The sequence below is a fragment of the Pongo abelii genome, chromosome 1 (genome assembly GCF_028885655.2).
Source record: "Pongo abelii isolate AG06213 chromosome 1, NHGRI_mPonAbe1-v2.0_pri, whole genome shotgun sequence".
Classification (NCBI taxonomy): Eukaryota; Metazoa; Chordata; class Mammalia; order Primates; family Hominidae; genus Pongo; species Pongo abelii.
The window spans coordinates 195501181-195520450 of NC_071985.2; the positions used below are offsets into that span (position 1 = coordinate 195501181).

Below are 19270 nucleotides of genomic sequence, written 5' to 3' on the forward strand. Positions count from 1 at the left end.
TTTCTTCATGGGAGCTCTCCCCCTGGCATTAAATTCAATAAGCAAACACATGCAAGTACTTCCTAAGTACAAGGACACTTCTGAAAGAAGCCAAGTGTGCTGGGTGGGTGGACACCAAGTCCCTGAGAAGGAATCCCAGCAAAGGGGCAGCAGCTCCACCTGCTGGGCCCTTTTCCACCCTAGCACCAGGAAGCAGTTAGAAATCAGAAAAAGATTGGCTAGGAGCAGTGGCTCATGCCTGTAATCCCAGCACTTTGAGAGGCCAAGGAGGGATGGATCGCCTGAGATCAGGAGTTCGAGACCAGCCTGGCCAACATGGCGAAACCCCGTCTCTGCACCTGTAATCCCAGCTACTAGAGAGGCTGAGGCAAGAGAATCGCTTGAACCCAGGAGGCGGAGGTTGCTGTGAACCAAGATCGCACCACTGCACTCCAGCCTGGGTGACAGAGCGAGACTCCGTCTCAAAGAAAAAGATGAACTTATTCAAGAATAAAGCTAGGGCTTGACACTCTCCTGCTTTGGTGGGAAGGGCCCTAGGATGAGGCAACAGACTAAGACTGAGCCAGGCTTAATGAATTCTCTGTTGGACAGACCTGAAGGGTCCACATCACCATAGAACTGCTGTTTGGAGACTTGGTTTGTACAAGAGACCTGAGCCAAACAAGTCCTGACTCAGAAAAGCCCTCCAGCTCGACAGGCTGCCCACAGCCCCCTTGGCACAGCTAGAGCAGTATGCCACCAACAGACCAAATCACCTCTAGGCCAAGAAGGGCGGCTCCTAAGCAAACAATACTCTTCCCTCCCCAACAAGCCAAGAGCCTGGGATCCCACTGAGCACCAAAGCAGCAAAGCCCTGGCCAATTCTCAGAATACATGGGGCTGGGGCCTGTCTTTGCTTAGTCACTGGGACAGCCAATTTCTTTGCTTAAAATCCTTGAGTCTTGGAGACAGCACTCAGCGTAACAGCAGTTCAGAACACCCAGCTCCCCTTATAGCACTCCGATTACCTTCAGCCTGGAACTCACAGTACACCAAAAGGATGGACTTTCCTGTTCCATTTGGCCTGGGAGTGTGCCTCTTCAAACGTCACTGTTTGTGCTCCTGTGCCAGATGGTGTGTACATATGCCTGTACCTGTTTATGAGGCCTGAGTTATATGTGCCTTGTGCCTCTGTGAACATGAGATTCCATGAGGCGAGCCTATCTTCATGTGGGTGTGTGGTTCGTGAGAAGGCATTTAGGTCTATTCCCTATCCTCTCCCCTACTTTCCCACCCAGCAGGGGCAAGAGACGGAGCAGCAGCATCCAGCTGTTTGACCCCAGGATCAGACTGCTGCTTAGTCTGCTCACTTCCCTGTCCAGTATCACTATGATGAGTTCCTTCCCTGGTTTAATCCTCAAGTCTCTAAAACTGTCAGATTGACTGAGCTCAGCACCTCCCCGGAATGGAGTGCATACACACAATGGGAAGCATTTCCTTCCTGAAGGCAAAGCCTACTGGCTTCTGTTTCCTGGCCCTTCTTCCTGTTTTCCAGGGCCCCTGATTTAAATTCCACTGGGTACACCCTGAGGAAACAGGCTTCTAGTCTAGGCTTGTACAGGAACCTCACAGTCACGGGCACTTATTAAGCATTAACGATTTTCTTTTAAAGCCTTAAAATCCACACACGGCTGTTCTCCCTCCATGGGGTAAGGGCTGAGCAAGCCCCCCAGAACCCCGCTCCCTGTTCTCCCATGTTTGCTCTAAGGATGTTCAGCCCTGTCCTTACTGGCCTTGGCCTATAATCCTGATATGGGCAAACAAAGGAAGGAGAGAACCAGGGAAGAGAAAGAAGCTGGCCAACACACCCAGGGGTCCATATTCCCAGAGTGAAGGTCTGCACCAAGCTATTCTAGCCTTGGAATTATGAGTTGGCATGGAGTGCAGAGGACAAAGACACAGCCAGGCCTATTCTGATTTGAGCTTCATCAATAAGGAAGAGGTGCTCCCGTAGGTTCCTTGTTCCAAGAGTTTCTATGTGCAGCTGTTAAGTAAGAGAAAAAAATTCCTCCTTGGATAATTTATGAAGCCACCTGAATAGCCAATAAAAGAAGAATGAGTGAGGGTAAAATCAGTCTATCCACTAGATAAAACACTATGCAATCATTAAAAATATTTATTTTAACGTTTACTCTAGCATATATTACTGTAAAAAATTTTTGTGATGTAACAAACTGGGAAAGAGCTAATGATTTAATTAAAAAGTAGGACATCAAAGTGTTTACTGTAACTATAAAACACAAAAACATGGACAAAAAGTGATGCCTCATTTTACAAAATGGAGGAAATCAACTAGACTACTCACAGTAATTGTCCACCTCCACAGCTCCAGCTCCTAGCATAGTTAAGCATGCAATAAATATTTGTTATTATTGAATAAGCACTGGGATTAGGAATGAATCAATCTAGTTTCCAAATCTGCTGTAATGAGATCCTATGTTTCATAACAAAAAAAATTATGGGCTGGGCATAGTGGCTCATCCCTGTAATCCCAGCCCTTTGGGAGGCCAAGGTGGGAGGATTGCTTGAGGCCAGGAGTTCAAAACCAGCCTGGCCAACATGGCAAAACCTGGTCTCTACAGAAAATTTAAACATTGCTCAGACATGGTGGCACATGTCTGTGGTCCCAGCTACTCAAGAGGCTGAGGCAGGAAGATCACTTGAGCCCAGGAGTTCAAAGTTGCAGTGAGCCATGATCACACACTGCACTTCCAGCCTGGCAACAAAGACCTTATCTCAAAGAAAAAAAAAATTAAGTATATAAAAATAAGACTAATTTCACAATCCAAAAACAATTACAGAAGGGAGGGAGATTTATTGTTGTCCATAGAAAGACATTAAATGTCAGACTGACAACTTAGTTACGGTTACAAACCGGAAAACCATGCCATTTGGAGTAATGGAATTTGAAGTTACTAGAAAAAGACAACAGATTTTTGATGCAGAATGACAAGGCTTATCTATAACATGTCAACGTTTTCGACGACTCTGAAATTTATAAATAGCTGGGGAGTTCACCGTTTCTTTCTTCACCTTCACTTTCTGAGTTTTATCCTACAAAAGAGTAAAAAGGTGATCAGTAAAGAGAAGGAAATGGTTTTGTAAAATCGAAAGGTTAATAAACTACCTATTAGCACCTGTTTCAGCCCTTCTCAAAGTTGAGAACAGACACAGCCCTACTGCCCAAGGCATCCACTGTAGGCAATGAATTAACTTCTCTCCTAGGCATCTAGAAAGTACTAGCTGTGTACAGTCCTAGGAAAATTGAGAAGAAAGGTGTTCAAGTAGTTGTTTCATTTAAAATTATAATTTTAATTCTCTCACGGAACCCCAGTTGAGAAAGGCTGACCTAAATGATCTACAAAGCTAAAGAATTTGACATTTAGAGGAATGATAAGAATATGAAAGAGGCATCTTATATTCCTCAGCTCTGCTATTTAACTACACAATGTTGTCTATTTTTAAACACCAATGAGTGACATGCACTGTTTTGTTAACCTGTTTAAATGTTACGGGAGCTGCTCATAAGCTATAAAGTTCATATGCTACCCGATCCTACCCTTTGCTGTTCCAAAGCACTGACTAATAACCCCCTTATTACCTTCTTAATCAAGGCGCATTTCAACACTGTCAGAGTAACAGACACTGGCTCAAACCACTGCCCCTGAGGAGCAGACATTTTCACCGGGGTTGATTTACACACAGCTGAAATCCAGTCTGAGTTAAGACCTTTACAAGAAAGAAAAGGGGGGGGAAAAAAAAAAAGAGGCCTAAGGCTCTCTCTCCTCACCATAAGATCTTTGCGTGTTTGAATTTTCTGAGCAATAACGAACAATTTCTTCTCTCGTTCAATCCGCTGTGTCAGGCAGTTATACTGCTTTTGCCTTTCTTTAGCTATTCGCTGAAGAAGAAACACACACATTCTCAGTGAACAATGAACAGGACAAAAATGAGTAAGAAACTGTTTCTTAATCCATTTAAGCCAACTGCATAGTTTCATCAACTCCCTCCTTTCACCAGAATCAACATAACGTGGTAACAATAACGTTGCCCATTTTAGGAACATCACATTCTGGAGCTGAAAGGAACCCTGAGCCAGACGCAGTGGCTCACGCCCGTAATCCCAGCACTTTGGGAGGCTGAGGAGGGAGGGTCACTTGAGCCCAGGAGTTCCAGACCACCGTAGGCAACATAATGAGACTCTGTCTCAAAAAAAAAAATTAAAAAATTTAAAAAGGAACCCTGTAGACTATCTTACCGAAACCTGTCATTTACAAATGCAGAAAAATGAGGCCCAGAGAAGAAGTAGTCCAAGGCCACATGGCTCACCTGGAGCAGAGTCAGGACTATCCCCCTCTCACAAATCCCAGGAATCTTTCCACTACTACACTAAGCTGCTTCAACCTTTGTGTGAGTGCCACAGTCACCTGAGATGATGGCAGGAATGAATCAGTGTTGGAAACCCTACACAAAGTGAATGGAGAGCAACAGAAGAGTCCGCAACAGAAGGGTCCCCAGGCAGTGTGCTGGTGCCTGAAAATCTTACCACTCAGAAAGCAGAAGAATTTTTTCAGCAGAAGCTGACCTGAGAATTCTCACTGCTAATGACTCCTCAAAGATCAGTGGGGTCCTTACATTTTGGGGAATCATCAACCTCAGAGAAATTGATGAAAGCTTTGGGATCTTTCTTCTTTCTTTTTTTTTTTTTTTTTTTTTTTTGAGGTGGAGTCTTGCTCTGTCGCCCAGGCTGGAGTGCAGTGGCACTATCTCGGCTCGCTACAACCTCCGCCTCCTGGGTTCAAGCAATTCTGCTGCCTCAGCCTCCCTAGTAGCTGGGAGTACAGGCGCCCGCCACCACGCCTGGCTAATTTTTGTATTTTTAGTACAGACAGCGTTTCACTACGTTGGCCAGGCTAGTCTCGAACTCCTGACCTCAAGTGATCCACCTACCTTGGCCTCCCAAACTGCTGGGACTACAGGCGTGAGCCACCACGCCCAGCCTGGGATCTTTCTTGAGATAAATGTACATACACGTTTGTAAAAGGTTGTGCAAGCACATATACCTATCTGCACAAAATACTAGTGAGAAAGGGGGGTTTTCACAGACCTCCTAAAGCTCACTCATGGGTTGTCTACCCACTCCAAGTTACAGACAAAATATCCTTGCAATCCACCCACCAGCAGTCTCTTAATAAAAATGATTTTGCAGTAAACAAAATAGAAAGAAACATCATTACTAGACAAAAATGGCAAAAATCTAAACCTCCCTAACTTCTCAAAAGCTATGCTGGTGAACTATTCTACATGGGAATTTGGAATACTAATCTCTTTAGGGACTACCACAATTCTTGAGAAGCGTCAGTGACACGGCTAATTGAAAGTACACCTAATTGCCGGGCGCAGTGGCTCACGCCTGTAATCCCTGCACTTTGGGAGGCTGAGGTGGGTGGATCACAAGGTCAGGAGTTCAAGACCAGCCTGGCCAAAATGGTGAAACCCCGTCTCTACTAAATATACAAAAAATTACTAAATATACAAAAAATTAGCCAGGTGTGGTGGCAGGCACCTATAATCCCAGCTACTCGGGAGGCTGAGGCACGAGAATTGCTTGAACCCAGGAGGCAGAGGTTGCAGTGAGCCGATATCATGCCACTGCACTCCAGCCTGGGTGACAGAGTGAGACTCTATCTCAAAAAAAAAAAAAAAAAAAGTACACCTAATTGACAAACAACAGGGTTATCACGAGAACACTCGCAAGCAAGCTCTTTGGCTGGAAGTGTTATCTACAGAAGGAAATATTACTGGGCCTTAGACTTCAACAATTCACAGATTCTAGCACAGTCTCACAGCAGTGGTTTCAGACAGCTTTTGTTTTCGCTTTATTGCACAGACTGTCAGATTTATGGGATTACCCAATATAGTCAAACTAATTAGGGGTATTTATATTACTAAAGCAAGTTTAGCTGCCTCTGAGCTAGAGAAAACTGCTGTGAAATTAAACATTGGAAGCAAAACTGATGCGGTGTAAATGATTCAAATCAAAACAGAACAGCTGTCTGCTTGAAACACATTGACAGCATTTTTTTTTAATGAATCAGTCAGAAGAGTTCAACTCCAGAAGGCTTTGAGGAAAAGCATGTCTTCTGCACAACCCAGTTACAGTGACGGAAAGCACCATAAGGAAAAGCCAAAACAAAATTTTTGTTACAATACACAATATGAAAGACCTTTTGGGCAGGCATGGTGGCTCACGCCTGTAATCCCAACACTTCAGGAGGCCAAGGCGGGAGGAAACACTTGAGCTCAGGAGTTTAAGACCAGCCTGGGCAACTTAGCGAGACCCCATTTCTACAAAAAAAATTTTAAAATTAGCTAGGCATGGTGGCACACACGTGTGGTCCCAGCTACCCAGGAGGCTGAGGCAGGAGGATCGCTTAAGCCCAGAAGGTGGAGACTGCAGCGAGCCATAATCACACCACTGCACTCCAGCCTGGGTGACAGTGAGACCCCGTCTCAAGAAAAATAAAAACACAGAAAGACCTTTTGATGTGCATATTCACTGCTAAAGGTTCAATATTAAAGTATTCCAAATCCTTTAATCTTCAGCAATCCCTTTCTCTGCATTTTCAAAACACTGGCATCTGTTACAAGTATTAAAAGCACAAAGAGCAGGGTCAGAATTGGGATTCAAACCCAGGTCTAAAGGCCAGAACTTAAGCTTCTGACCACTATACCTCCTCCGATCATAGAAATCAAGAAGCCCTTCTCCACTTCCATCCCATCATCAAATCCTCCTACAAATCCACTTTTCTAAGGGAACTCATGAGTTTTCCATAAATGAATTATTTTAGGCCAGGCACAGTGGCTCACACTTGTAATCCCAACACTTCGGGAGGCCAAGGCAGGCAGATCAACTGAGGTCAGGAGTTCAAGACCAGCCTGGCCAACATGGCGAAACCCCATCTCTATGAAAAATACAGAAATAAGCTGGGTGTGGTGGTGCACCCCTATAGTCCCAGTTACTGGGGAGGCTGAGGCATGAGAATTGCTTGAACCCAGGAGGCGGAGGTTGTAGTGAGCCGAGATCGTGCCACTGTACTCCAGGCCTGGGAGACAGTGAGACTCTAAAAAATAAAATAAAATAAATTTTAAAAATTATTTTAAATGCAGTAGCAAAAAAAAAAAAAAAAAACCACAAACCTAGGTTCCCCCTAAACTCACCTGTGAAGAACAACAGAGAAAATTACCTTAAGTCCAGTCTGATTGGTAACTCCTTTCACTTTTTCTTTCTGCAAGGTCTCTATCCTGGGCCTATTAAAGACTCTGTCGACTAGCTCCGGGGCTGTCTGCAGGTGAGTTGCGACGTCAAACTGTTCAACTAAAATTCAAGACAATCCTTAAGGCACTGTCTGTTTCTAACACCAAACGACATAGACTGGCATGGTAGACTGTCCCACAAACCTTCAAACATTTCATACCTTCCTTTTTGGTGTCAAAAAAGAACACATGCTTGTTCTGTTGCTTCCCCTGGAAATCCAGCAGATGGAGCTCTGATTTTAGTCTTTCAATTTTCTAGAACACAGAATATGGTCTCACTTTATATTAGATTATTCTAGGGTACCAAAAAAAAAAACTGCAAAAGTTTAAACCATTTCACATCATTATTGCCAGCCAGCAAAGAACTTGCTTTATTCTTTTAAAGGAAAGGATCCCAACAAATATCAGGTACTGGGCTAGGCACTTCCCAAGACCACTTAATCCCTGCAACAGTCCCCTGAGACAGAAATGAGGGAAGAGCCTCAGGGAGTTGAATTTGCCCATTGTCATGGGGCTAGTAATTTATGGCAGTGCCAGAACTCAAACCTAGGTCTGTCTCATTCCCAAACCTGAACTCTTTCCACTCTACCATGCTAACTATACTTCTAAATCATTATTACAATCAAGTGAGATGGAGATTGTAAATGCCAGAAGAAATTAATGAGTAACTTGAGATTGATGAATTTAAGTTTCTTTTCTTAATCAATAAAACCAATCAGAACAAAGAGTGAATTACCTTAGCTTCTGCAACCCTCTTCATTTCTATATATTTGACGTCCTGAGTTCTCATCAGCTTTAGTTGTTCTGGGGTTACTTCTTCCTTAGTCTCCTTAATAATATGTACTCCATCCTAAAATCCAAATTTAAAAGATATACTCCCTATTAGATTAAAATCATTAATAAGTTGTTGGCACAGTGCATGGCTAGAACAAAGACAACCATAGACCAAGTGCGGTCGCTCATACCTGTAATCCCAGCACTTTGGGAGGCCGAGATGGGCAGGTCACTTGAGGTCAGGAGTTCAAGACCAGCCTGACCAACATGGTGAAACCCTGTCTCTACTAAAAATACAAAAACTTAGCCGGGCACGGTAGTGTGTGCCTGTAGTTCCAGCTACTCGGGAGGCTGACGCACAAGAATCACTTGAACCCGGGAGGCAGAGGTTGCAGGGAGCCGAGATCGCACCACTGCACTCCAGCCTGGGCAACAGAGAATGAGTCCATCTCAAAAAAAAACAAAAAGACAACCAAATTCTGTATGCTAACAGCAATCCTAGACACAGGCCCCTGAGGCGTACATTCAATGTAGCACCTCCAGTCATCCGTCCTAGAACAGCTCCAGGTGTAAGACAACCCAGATTCAAAGGTAAAAATGCACACTCCTCTGGAAGTGGAAGGTTTGCCTTGGACACTGACCAAGAGCACCTGCACTAACCAGAGAAGGGTTAAATTAAGGCCAAGGATTCTTCCTCTCCATCTCCTCCCTGTCCTTATTTTCCAACGTGTGGAGCTCAAAACACCAACCAAGCCATTGGGCACCCACCTGGAGTTTAACCCGAGTCATTTTGTAGTAGAATTCATCTGGATTTTTTTCAAGAGCCTTCTTCCGGAGAGCTCTGAGGTATTCTTGTTTTTTACGGTAGTCACTAAAAGACAGGTTAAATGAGGTTCATAGCAAAAAAAAAAAAAAATAGATAATTTTAAAAAACCAAAAACCCACAATAAGCAAACTACAAGCATCTAAAAGGTCACACAGAGTGAAACTCAAAAAAGCCAAAGCAGTGACTGGATCTGGACACTCCACTGTCACTGAGCTGAGCTCATGTCTTCGCAGGGTCCACAATCTAATCAACAGTTCCTATTCCAGTGGAACCTGAAATTAACTGTCCCCAGCCCATATATGTTTCAGTGCCATTTATATCATTACAGGGAGACACCAAACAAAGTACAAATTAAAACTCCTTAGACAGGATATGGTGCAAGCTTGGGCACCAAATGACCACATATAATTCGGAAACTACACAGTACAGTATAGGGCAATGACTAGAATCATGGACTCTGGAGCCAGACAGCATGGGTTCAAATCTGGACTTGACAACTTCTGGCTAAGTAACCTTGGATAAGTTATTTAACCATCCTGCATCCCAATTTCATTTGTAAAATGAATACGGTAATAGTCACCCATCCCAGAAGGTTGGGAGGGACAAATCAGTGTAAAAATGGTAAATATCCTAGAACATTGCCTGGCCCAATAACAATACTTAATTATCATTAGCCTTAAAATCTCTGGGACCTACAGAAACCCATTTAATCCATCACCACCATCTAGACCACGGGCATAAAAAGGACCTCAGCTGACATGTATGGCTAACAAATAATTAAGAAGTATTTTGCAAACAAAGTGCTAACAGAGAAGAAGAATGGGGATAATTGTTTTATAAAATGTTTTCAGAGTTCATTATCACCCACGCTTGGTCTCATGAATCCATCTTTCACATCTCTTCATTCCACATCACACACATGGTGACGTAAGAGACTCAACAAATGGAATTTCAGATTATATCCTGCACTTCAAGAAAACAAAGAGAAAAAGATTCAGCTTTGGGCTCAAACACCAAGGCAGAGCCAAATCAAAGCCACTACGAGAAAATGATCTGGAACAACATAATACAAATAATTCACAGTGCAACTACAGTTAAATAAATAATGATCTGCCTAAACAAAGAGAGAAATTTAGGGTCACAGAAAAAATTATCTGACAGGCTGCCAGAGCTTTGGCCATTTTATCAATGGCAGGAAATTATCCCCTGTTGGACAGTCAGGCAATTCAGCTGCAGTGCAAGGAGGTTGTAAGCTTTCTTGGCAGTGCCTCTACCAGAAAGACTGAACTCACTCTGCACGAAGTTTGTAATCTTTCTTTTTCTCCAGCAGGCCCAGATGTTTTCGAAAGCCAGGCTAGAAGACAAAAGAAAAAACAACAGTGCTTAGTTTCCTTCATGAACACATATCCAAATCAACATGACATCTAACAGGCACAGGAGTCTCTGGAGTGCTCAGTAAATCCAGTCCTTGGAGCTAACCCAGACCCTGTTCCCTCCCCTCCCCACAACTGGGCTCTGCCCAAGGATGAGAGGGACCCTGCCAGCACCAGACAGGTCACAAGCACTGCTGTAGTAGGTTTCTTGGCCTATTAAGGACAGAGAGAGGCAACAATGACTCGGCACTAAGCAAGCAGTTGCCAGTTGTACTAAAATTACTACCAACTTAATCCAAGGGTTTATAAAATACTACAAAGGGAAAACATAGTAACAGGGAGGTAACTGTGGTAAGGGAGCTAAATTTAGAGTCTGGAGATGTGGGTTCAAATCCAAGCTTTACCTCTGAACAATCTGTGACCTTGGGCATGTCACTTAACTTCTCTGAGCTGCTATTTCCTGACTGTAACATGAAAATAGTACCTGCTTCTCCGGGTTCTACTGAGGATTCAAGGAGCTTGTATAAATGGTAATGCCTGCACATGGCTTGACACATAGCAGCTTTCCAGCATGAGTTTACTATTATTATTATACTTGTGGTACTAGGTATGAGAAAAAAGTATGACAGAAAGTACTTTCTCTGACGTAGACTTGGAGAGCATGGAAGGTATAAGGATTAAATCTTGGTATGATCTTTCTACATACTACCATTTGTTGAGCACTTAGTATATGTCAGGGTCTTGCAATGTGCTATGCTCCTTACACAATTTCATTTAATCCCTACCACAATCTTGGAAAGAAGGTGAAACAGGCACTATTGTTACCCCAGTTTTCCATAAAGGGAATGAGGTTTAGAGAATGATATGCCCAAGAACACAGAACTAATAAGTAGCAGAGCCAAAACTAGAACCCATTCTCCCTAGGGCCATCACAGTAGACTCAGTCCTCTTCTGTTGCGAACAATCTTAACATTTTGGGAAATGCATACACTTCTCTAGTGTTTAAACTTGTATAATAGGCCAGGTGCAGTGGCTCATGCTGTAATCCCAGCACTTTGGGAGGCTATGGTGGGTGGGGCACCTGAGGTCAGGAGTTCAAGACAAGCCTGGCCAACCTGGTGAAACTCCACCTCTACAAAAATACAAAAATTAGCCGGGCATGATGGCGGGTGCCTGTAATCCCAGCTACTCGGGAAGCTGAGCTGGAAGAATTGCTTGAACACGGGAGGGGGAGGCTGCAGTGGGCCAAGATCGCACCATTGCACTCCAGCCTGGGCAACAGGGCGAGACTCCGCCTCAAAAAAACAAACAAAAAAAAACTTGTATAATAATTTGGGTAGGATTTTTAACAGTCATCTTTCTCATCTTTTATCCTTCAAGTGATGCAATAAATAACTATTTAAGGCCAGGCTCACACTTGCAATCCCAGCACTTTGGGAGGCTGAGGTGGACAGATCACTTGAGCCGAGGAGTTCAAGACCAGCCTGGGCAACACAGTGAGACCTCATCTCTACAAATTAAAAAAATAAAATAAAATTAGCTGGGTGTCACGGTACACGCCTGTGGTCCCAGCTACTCAGGAAGCTGAGGCAAAAGAATGGCTTGAGTGAGGGGGTCGAGCCTGAAGTGAGCCGTGATTGCCCCACTCACTCCAGCCTTGGCAACAGAGGGAGACACTATCTCAAAAACGTAAGTAAAATAACACCAAACCTCCTCTAATAATTTTAACTTTAATTACAGCAAAGGGAGGTTGACAGAGTAGAGAAAGCAAGCTAAAGGATCAAAAGAGCAACAACATCAGGTGAGGCAGAAATCTTGAAATCTCTCATGTCCACCTGAATGTACAACCGCATTACAAAAAGAAACCTGGTATTATATCCGAAATAGTTTACGTAATAACACATACACCCTCCATAGAAAATATCTTTAGTACCTCCCCTGCTGCCCTACTGAAGGATCTACAGGATAAAGTCCAAACTACCTAAATATGGAACGTTTGTGTCAACGGTTTACCCACCTTTTCAGGATGGTCTTCTTCTCACCTCTTCCACATAGGCCTTCTGTTCCTACTCAGCCATGGCCATGCCATGTCCACAGCCAGCTTTGAAAGCCCTCCGTCTTCTCTGCTAATCCAATTCCACTACTTACAACTGTGACTTTGGATATACTATTCAATCTCTTTAAGCACCAGATTCCTCATTTGTAAAATGAGGAATGAGGGTAACATCCACTTCATAGGGATGTTGTAGGATTACATGAGACAACTGTAAAAACATGCAGGGCTGTGCCTAGCATATAGTAAGTGCTCAAAAGGTGACAGTTTTGGGCGGGTGCAGGGGCTCACGCCTGTAATCCCAGCACTTTGGGAGGCCAAGGCGGGTAGATCACCTGAGGTCAGAAGTTCGAGACCAGCCTGGCCAATCTGACAAAACCCCATCTCTACTAAAAATACAAAAATTAGCAGGGCATAGTAGTGTGCACCTGCAGTCCCAGCTACTCGAGAGGCTGAGGCAGGAGAACCGCTTGAACCTGGGAGGCGGAGGTTGTAGTGAGGCGAGATTGTGCCACTGCACTCCAACCTGGGCAACAGAGTGAGACTCCATCTCAAAAAAAAAAAGTTTGATATATGCTATTAAGCAGGAAGACTGAACTGTAATTAAGAGGCCTTAGTTCTATCCCATCAGTCAGCTGCACAACTCTTTCCCCTGTCTTCCTCATCTGTAAAACTAAATTGGAGCACATATGTATGTCTAAGGGCCTTTCTGAATCAGATATTAAGCACGGGATTCCTGACAGTGTATCAACTGATTCTGCATATAAGCTTATTTCTACTCAACCTCCCTACACAGACACACCCACCATAGAAATCCTAGAACTGTTTACTCTGCCTGAATCTGGTGTTTGTAACTGGACAAGTCACCACTCTGGACCTCAGTTTCCTCATCTGTATAATGGGAATGAAAAGGCCAACATTAAGGGGTAAGGCATAAACAAAAAGCACATGTGGCAGATCTTCATGAACCACAAGCGCCCAGTGTGATGATGATACCACATTAGTAACCACAGTCTCTTCGGTCAGGGCCCCCATATGCAGCAGGCGGAGCTGACCATTAGACGTGGGATCCAATTTCAGCCCGGCAGTTGTTGCCTATATGAGCTCGGACCTCAACTCCTCAGAAGAGACCAGGCACTTGACAGACATTATCTTACTCAATCACCACACTGAAATCTTCCAGAGTAGGTTTTATATCCCCAAGGAAAGGGGGGCAGCCCCTGCTCTTCCTAGAACGGAAACGACAAATCCCCTCCACTCGTTCCCACGAAGCTCCGCCCCAGCCACGCCAGCGTCATTAGCATACATTTACGTGTATTTACATACAGTTTGGATCCGGACCCCACGGTGGCGACAGGGTTGGGGCGAGAGTAACACATGGCGACAAAGGCCAGCACTCGTGGGGCCCGTATGGTCCTACCTGGCTTCGCTCTCTGTGTTCCCGCTGCTGGGACTTAGCCGCCTTCCGAAAAGCCGCCGCCATGTCTGTACAGCCCTGGAAAAGCTCAGTGGACAATGCCGGATCCGCACTGCCTCTGCCGCTAAGTCCACTGATTCCTACCGGAAATAGGCCTAGCCGCCGGTGGTTTAGAACCGCCCACTTCCTCTAAGCAACCTATCCGGAGCCGGATTTCCGGAAGTACGTCATCCAACAAAGGCAGTCACCGCAAGCTGCTTCTGGGAAGTGTAGTTTCCTAGATCTAGTTTCGTGACTCTGTAAGAGCCAGTTCTTATTCGCTAGCGCCTGTCCACGCTACCCAGATCTCGCCTTCGCGCTTGGCCCGCGTGGGCACCTGAGAACACGTGGCTGGCACTGGCCTCTGTCTGAGCTGGGCTTAGCGTGTGCGCATGTGCAGTCACTTACAGCTCGGCACGGGTTGCTGTATCTAGGAGGTATGTTTAAAGCTAGAGCAGTACGGATTTCACAGTGTTGGGGCTGGCTGGGCTCGGTGGCTCACGCCTGTAATCCCAGCACTTTGGGAGGCCAAGGCAGGCGGATCACGAGGTCAGGAGCCTGCCCAACATGGTGAAACCCCCTCTCTACTTAAAAAAAATACAAAAATTAGCTGTGCTTGGTGGTGCGGGCCTGTAATCCCAGCTACTCGGGAGGCTGAGGCAGGAGAATCACTTGAACCTGGGAGGCACAGGTTGCAGTGAGCCGAGATGGCGCCATTGCACTCCAGCCTGGGCAATAGAGTGAGACTCCGTCTCAAAAAAAAAAAAAAACAGTGTTGGGGCTCGGGACGCGCCACTCCAAAATGTGACTGTGGGAGGCCAGAATATGCCACCACCCCAAAATATATATTTCTCTGGCTTGTTTCTTAAAGCTGGTTATGCTGAGAAACTGCAGACACAGGAGTTGCTCTGAAAAGCTGTCCTTCCTTTTGTAGAAATAAATTTACACCTACAAAGGAAATCTACATTTTTAGTGAGTTATCTGTGTCAAGAAGAGGGCTGACGACTATTACTTCCTGAGAGATTTTATCTCCATAACAGGACATTTCCTCCTCTCACATTCCCATAATATGTGTTGCCACCAGCCCCCAGAGGCCCCATGCCACTATTCTTTTCTGTAACTTGGGACACTATATAAACTTCATCTGACCTGTCCATTTTTTGCTCCTCTACCACAGTGTACAGGAAAAAATATTCTATAGACAGACAAGAGACCTTAAAACCATACCTGGCTCTGCCACTCACTTACAGGCTGTGTGACTTTTGGCAGGTTTCTTGACTTTAATGAGCATCATTTTTCTCAAGCATAAAATGAGGATAATAATAACATGCACTTCTTGCCTTATATTGCTGTCAAGAGCTCATAGTTGAACTGAGGAGTCATATCTGTAAAGAGCATAGAAGGAAATCACCCAATGACAATAGCTGTAAAGTTCTGAGTCCCTCACACCCCTAAAGGAATGGCTGGTTGACGATATGCGAATCAGAGGCAGTACAAGGTAATGACCCATGAGGTGTGTTCTGATGCCACCCCAGTCAAGGTAAAGTTAGATTCACTGAGCCTCCATCTCCCCATCTGTAAAACTCAGGTAATAATAATACTATACCCACAAGACTGTTTTGATGATTAAAAGAAATATGTTGGTTTTTTGGGGTTTTTGTTTTTTGTTTTTTGTTTTTTTTTGAGACAGAGTGTCGCTCTGTTGCCCAGGCTGGAGTGCAGTGGCATCATCTCGACTCACTGCAAGCTCTGCCTCCCGGATTCACGCCATTCTTCTGCCTCAGCCTGCCAACTAGCTGGGACTACAGGTGCCCACCACCACGCCAGGCTAATTTTTTGTATTTTTAGTAGAGACGGGGTTTCACTGTGTTAGCCAGGATGGTCTCGATCTCCTGACCTCGTCATGCACCCGCCTCGGCCTCCCAAAGTGCTAGGATTACAGGCGTGAGCCACCGCGCCCAGCCAAAACGAACTATGTTTAAAGTGCTTAATGCTGTTTTTATTCCTTAGCAAGTTCACAGTAAAATGGAGGTGCTATTGTTATTTTTATTATTACTAAACCTGCTTCTAAGTTTAGAGAAAGGATTGGGCACAGTAGAGCATTCCAGAGGCATTTGGTTTCTTTTCCACCACATGAAACAGGATGTATAATTGCACCCATTTCTCATGACAGGGGTCACTCCTCCAGCTCAGGAGCTCCAGGGAAATCCTTCCCTTAGTCCCCAGAAATGCCAGTCCAGTCGACCAGTGGGCCTGAAAGAGCTGAAAGTATGAGTTTGAGCCTTGCCCATTTAGGGCCTCCTGCATTAACAAAATTCCATCTCGTTTATCACTTACCATTGGAAGACAAGGCCCTTTATAACCTGCCTCATGCCCACCTTTCCAGCCTCATTTCCATTAAGAAGACCAGCTGTCAGGCAGAGTGACTAGGTGGCAGCCCCAGCCACTCCTGCCTCTTCCCCCTGAAGAAGGCACTGGGTGACCAGCATACCCGAGAGAAGCTAGCTCTGTACATTAGACAGGGGGGACCCTGGTGTCAGCCCTGGCTTTATATCTATCACCTATTGGCTTGTGATTTGAGGCTATGATGTCAAACTCTCTGAGCTTGTCTTACTCTGTCAAGTGGTGATGATGATAATAATAACTACCTCTTCTGGTGTTTGTGAGGACAGAAGGAGGTAATGACTACCACGTGGCATGGTGCCCTTCACACAGTCAACATTGAACTACATTAGTTCTCGCTCTGCCCTTCCCACCTCCCATGCTCTGTGAAAGTCACTTACTTATTTCACCCTCTCCACCCACAAATTCAGTGTCCAGCTTGGGGTCACAAGGAAAGTTTCTGGACGGCCAGGCGCAGTGGCTCATGGTTGTAATCACAGCATATTGGGAGGCCAAGGCGGGCAGATCACTTGAGGTCAGGAGTTTGAGACCAGCCTGGCCAACATGATGAAACCCCATCTCCACTAAAAATACAAAAATTAATCGGGTGTAGTGGCGCGTGCCTGTAGTCCCAACTACTCAGGAGGCTGAGGCAGGAGAATAGCTTGAACCTGGGAGGTGGTGGTTGCAGTGAGCCGAGATTGCTCCACTGCACTCCAACCTGGGTGACAGAGCGAGGCTCCATCTTAAAAGAAAAAGAAAAAAATAGAAGAAAGCATCTGGGCAATTTGGAAGAGGTTATCTACCAAGCCTTGAGGCCTGCAAGGGCTCTAGGCAGCCAGTAGGTAAGAGTGAGCAATACACCCAGAGGAAAAAGGCTGTGTTCTCACTAGGGGGAAGGAGGGCCTGTGGTTACAGGCATCAGAGAGTGATTCAGCACTCAGAGGAAACCATGAGAGGCCTGTCAGTAGCCACCCAGGGCCTCCTTTTGAAAACCCTTGCAGAGTGAAAAAACAGCAGGGGTGCCCTAAGCATGAGATAAAGAAGAGTGCGTGGGGACCTCTAGGGTGAGTGAGAGACAACAGGATCCTACTCACCCAAGGCCAGTCATCCAGCTCTCAGGCTCTGCTTCCAGCCCCAGTTCAGACACACCTGTTTCCCAGGGAGGGGGGAGGACAGATAGAAAACAAGAACAGGGAGTCCATGTGGCTGATCCCTGGACTTCCCTGGGGCACGTCCTCCTGGGCCAGCGAAAATAGAGTGAGCAGAGAAATGTGAGCCTCCTGGGGAGTGGAAATTGAGACAGGGAGACACAGCTTCACTGTGGGAGGCTTGCCCCTAGGCCGGTTTCCCTAGCCCAGGTGGCCCAAGCCAGAGAGCTAACTTTCTCTGGCCCCCAGACTCCAAGTCCAAGTAGCTGAACCTTAACATTTGATCATGAAAGTGGGGACTGTCCCCACATATTGACAACCTATTGTGTGCTCTCATCCAATCCTTACAACAATGCTGTGAGGCAGACTCATTCACTTTTCACAGTGAGAAGACTGAGGTTTACAGAGATTAAATGACTACAGATACTAGAGCCTAATGGTGAAGCTCATTTTTGGCATAGGGCACTATGACTTCTGACTGTCCAGATTTGATTTTTTATTTTTATTTTTTTTCCCCGAGACAGAATCTTGCTGTGTCGCCCAGGCTGGAGTGCAGTGGTGCGATCTTGGCTCACTGTAACCTCCTCCTCCTGGGTTCAAGTGATTCTCCTGCCTCAGCCTCCCAAGTAGCTGGGATTACAGGCATGCATCACCACAACCAGCTAATTTTTGTATTCTTAGTAGAGGCAGGGTTTCACCATGTTGGCCAGGCTGGTCTCAAACTCTTGACTTCATGATCCGCCTGCCTCAGCCTCCCAAAGTGCTGAGATTACAGGCGTGAGCCACCACCCCCAGTCAATTTGATTTTTTTTTAATAGAGATCGGGGTCTCATTATGTTGCCAGATCTGGTCTTTTTTTTTTTGAGACGGAGTCTCGCTCTGTCACCCAGGCTGGAGTGCAGTGACACAATCTCGGCTCACTGCAAGCTCCGCCTCCCGGGTTCACGCCATTCTCCTGCCTCAGCCTCCGGAGTAGCTGGGACTACAAGCGCCTGCTACCACGCTCGGCTAATTTTTTGTATTTTTAGTAGAGACGGGGTTTCACCATGTTATCCAGGATGGTCTTGATCTCCTGACCTCGTGATCCGCCCGCCTTGGCCTCCCAAAGTCCTGGGATTACAGGCGTGAGCCATCGCGCCTGGCCCAGATCTGGTCTTAAACTGTTGGGTTCAAGCAATCCTCCTGCCTCAGCCTCCCAAAGTGCTGGGATTACAGGCAAGAGCCACTAAGCCTGGCCAACCATTGGGATTTGTATCCTAGTTTTGCCATTATTACCTGTGTCGCCCTTGCCAAGTTACTTAATCTCTCTGTGCCTCCATTTTCTCATCTTTAAAATGAGGATGAAAGTATATATTTAGGCCAGGAATAGTGGCTCATGCCTGTAATCCCAGCACTTTGTGGGGCTGAGGCAAGAGGATCGCTTGAACCCAGGAGTTCAAGACCAGCCTGGGCAACTTAATAAGACCCCTACCTCTATAAAAAATTAAAATTAAAATAAATTAGCTCGGTGTGGTGGCCCACACCTGTAGTCCCAGTTACTTGGGAGACTGAGGTAAGACGATGGCTTGAGCCCAGGAGGTTAAGGTTACAGTGAGCCGTGATTGCACCACTGCACTCCAGCCTGGGTGACACAGCAACACACTGTCTCAAAAACAAACAAATATAGATGCACATATATTTAATAAAGTTATTGAATAATCAGGTATGTTAATATATGTAAAGTGTTTAGGACTGGTGCAAAGAAAGAACTCAGGAAGTACTGGCTCTCATTAAGACTATTTAGTCTCGAGAGATTAGAGCCATGCATCAAGAACAGAGATTCCAATACTCTGCCTTTTATCAGGCCCCTTCTGTACTCTCTCATAACCCCTTGCTTTCTGAAGGCTCCCCACCTTTGCC

At 45.4% G+C, this 19270-nt stretch overlaps 1 protein-coding gene across 3 annotated transcripts; it reads right to left on the minus strand.

Moving 5' to 3' along the window:
* Nucleotides 1–2137: 2137 nt before the first annotated feature.
* UTP11 (UTP11 small subunit processome component) lies at nucleotides 2138–17481 on the minus strand. Of its 3 annotated transcripts, none has more exons than XM_063718006.1 (9): nucleotides 17318–17481; nucleotides 13803–15223; nucleotides 10249–10310; nucleotides 8899–9001; nucleotides 8093–8206; nucleotides 7518–7611; nucleotides 7287–7417; nucleotides 3830–3940; nucleotides 2138–3093 (listed from the first exon to the last, which is right to left on the minus strand). In XM_063718006.1, exons 2-9 carry the CDS (start codon nucleotides 13863–13865, stop codon nucleotides 3010–3012), a joined length of 762 nt encoding a protein of 253 aa, XP_063574076.1. In that variant the 5' UTR covers nucleotides 13866–15223; nucleotides 17318–17481; the 3' UTR covers nucleotides 2138–3009.
* Nucleotides 17482–19270: the final 1789 nt, after the last annotated feature.

Excerpts from the sequence above, each read along its gene's own strand:
- UTP11 (XM_063717989.1), bottom strand. The coding sequence starts at position 13,865 with ATGGCGGCGGCTTTTCGGAAGGCGGCTAAGTCCCAGCAGCGGGAACAC. Across the intron at positions 10,311-13,802 it reads AACACAGAGAGCGAAGCCAG|CCTGGCTTTCGAAAACATCT; the intron begins GTAGGACCATAC and ends TTTGTCTTCTAG. Across the intron at positions 3,295-3,829 it reads AAACACGCAAAGATCTTATG|GACTGTACACAGCTAGTACT; the intron begins GTGAGGAGAGAG and ends CAATTTTCCTAG.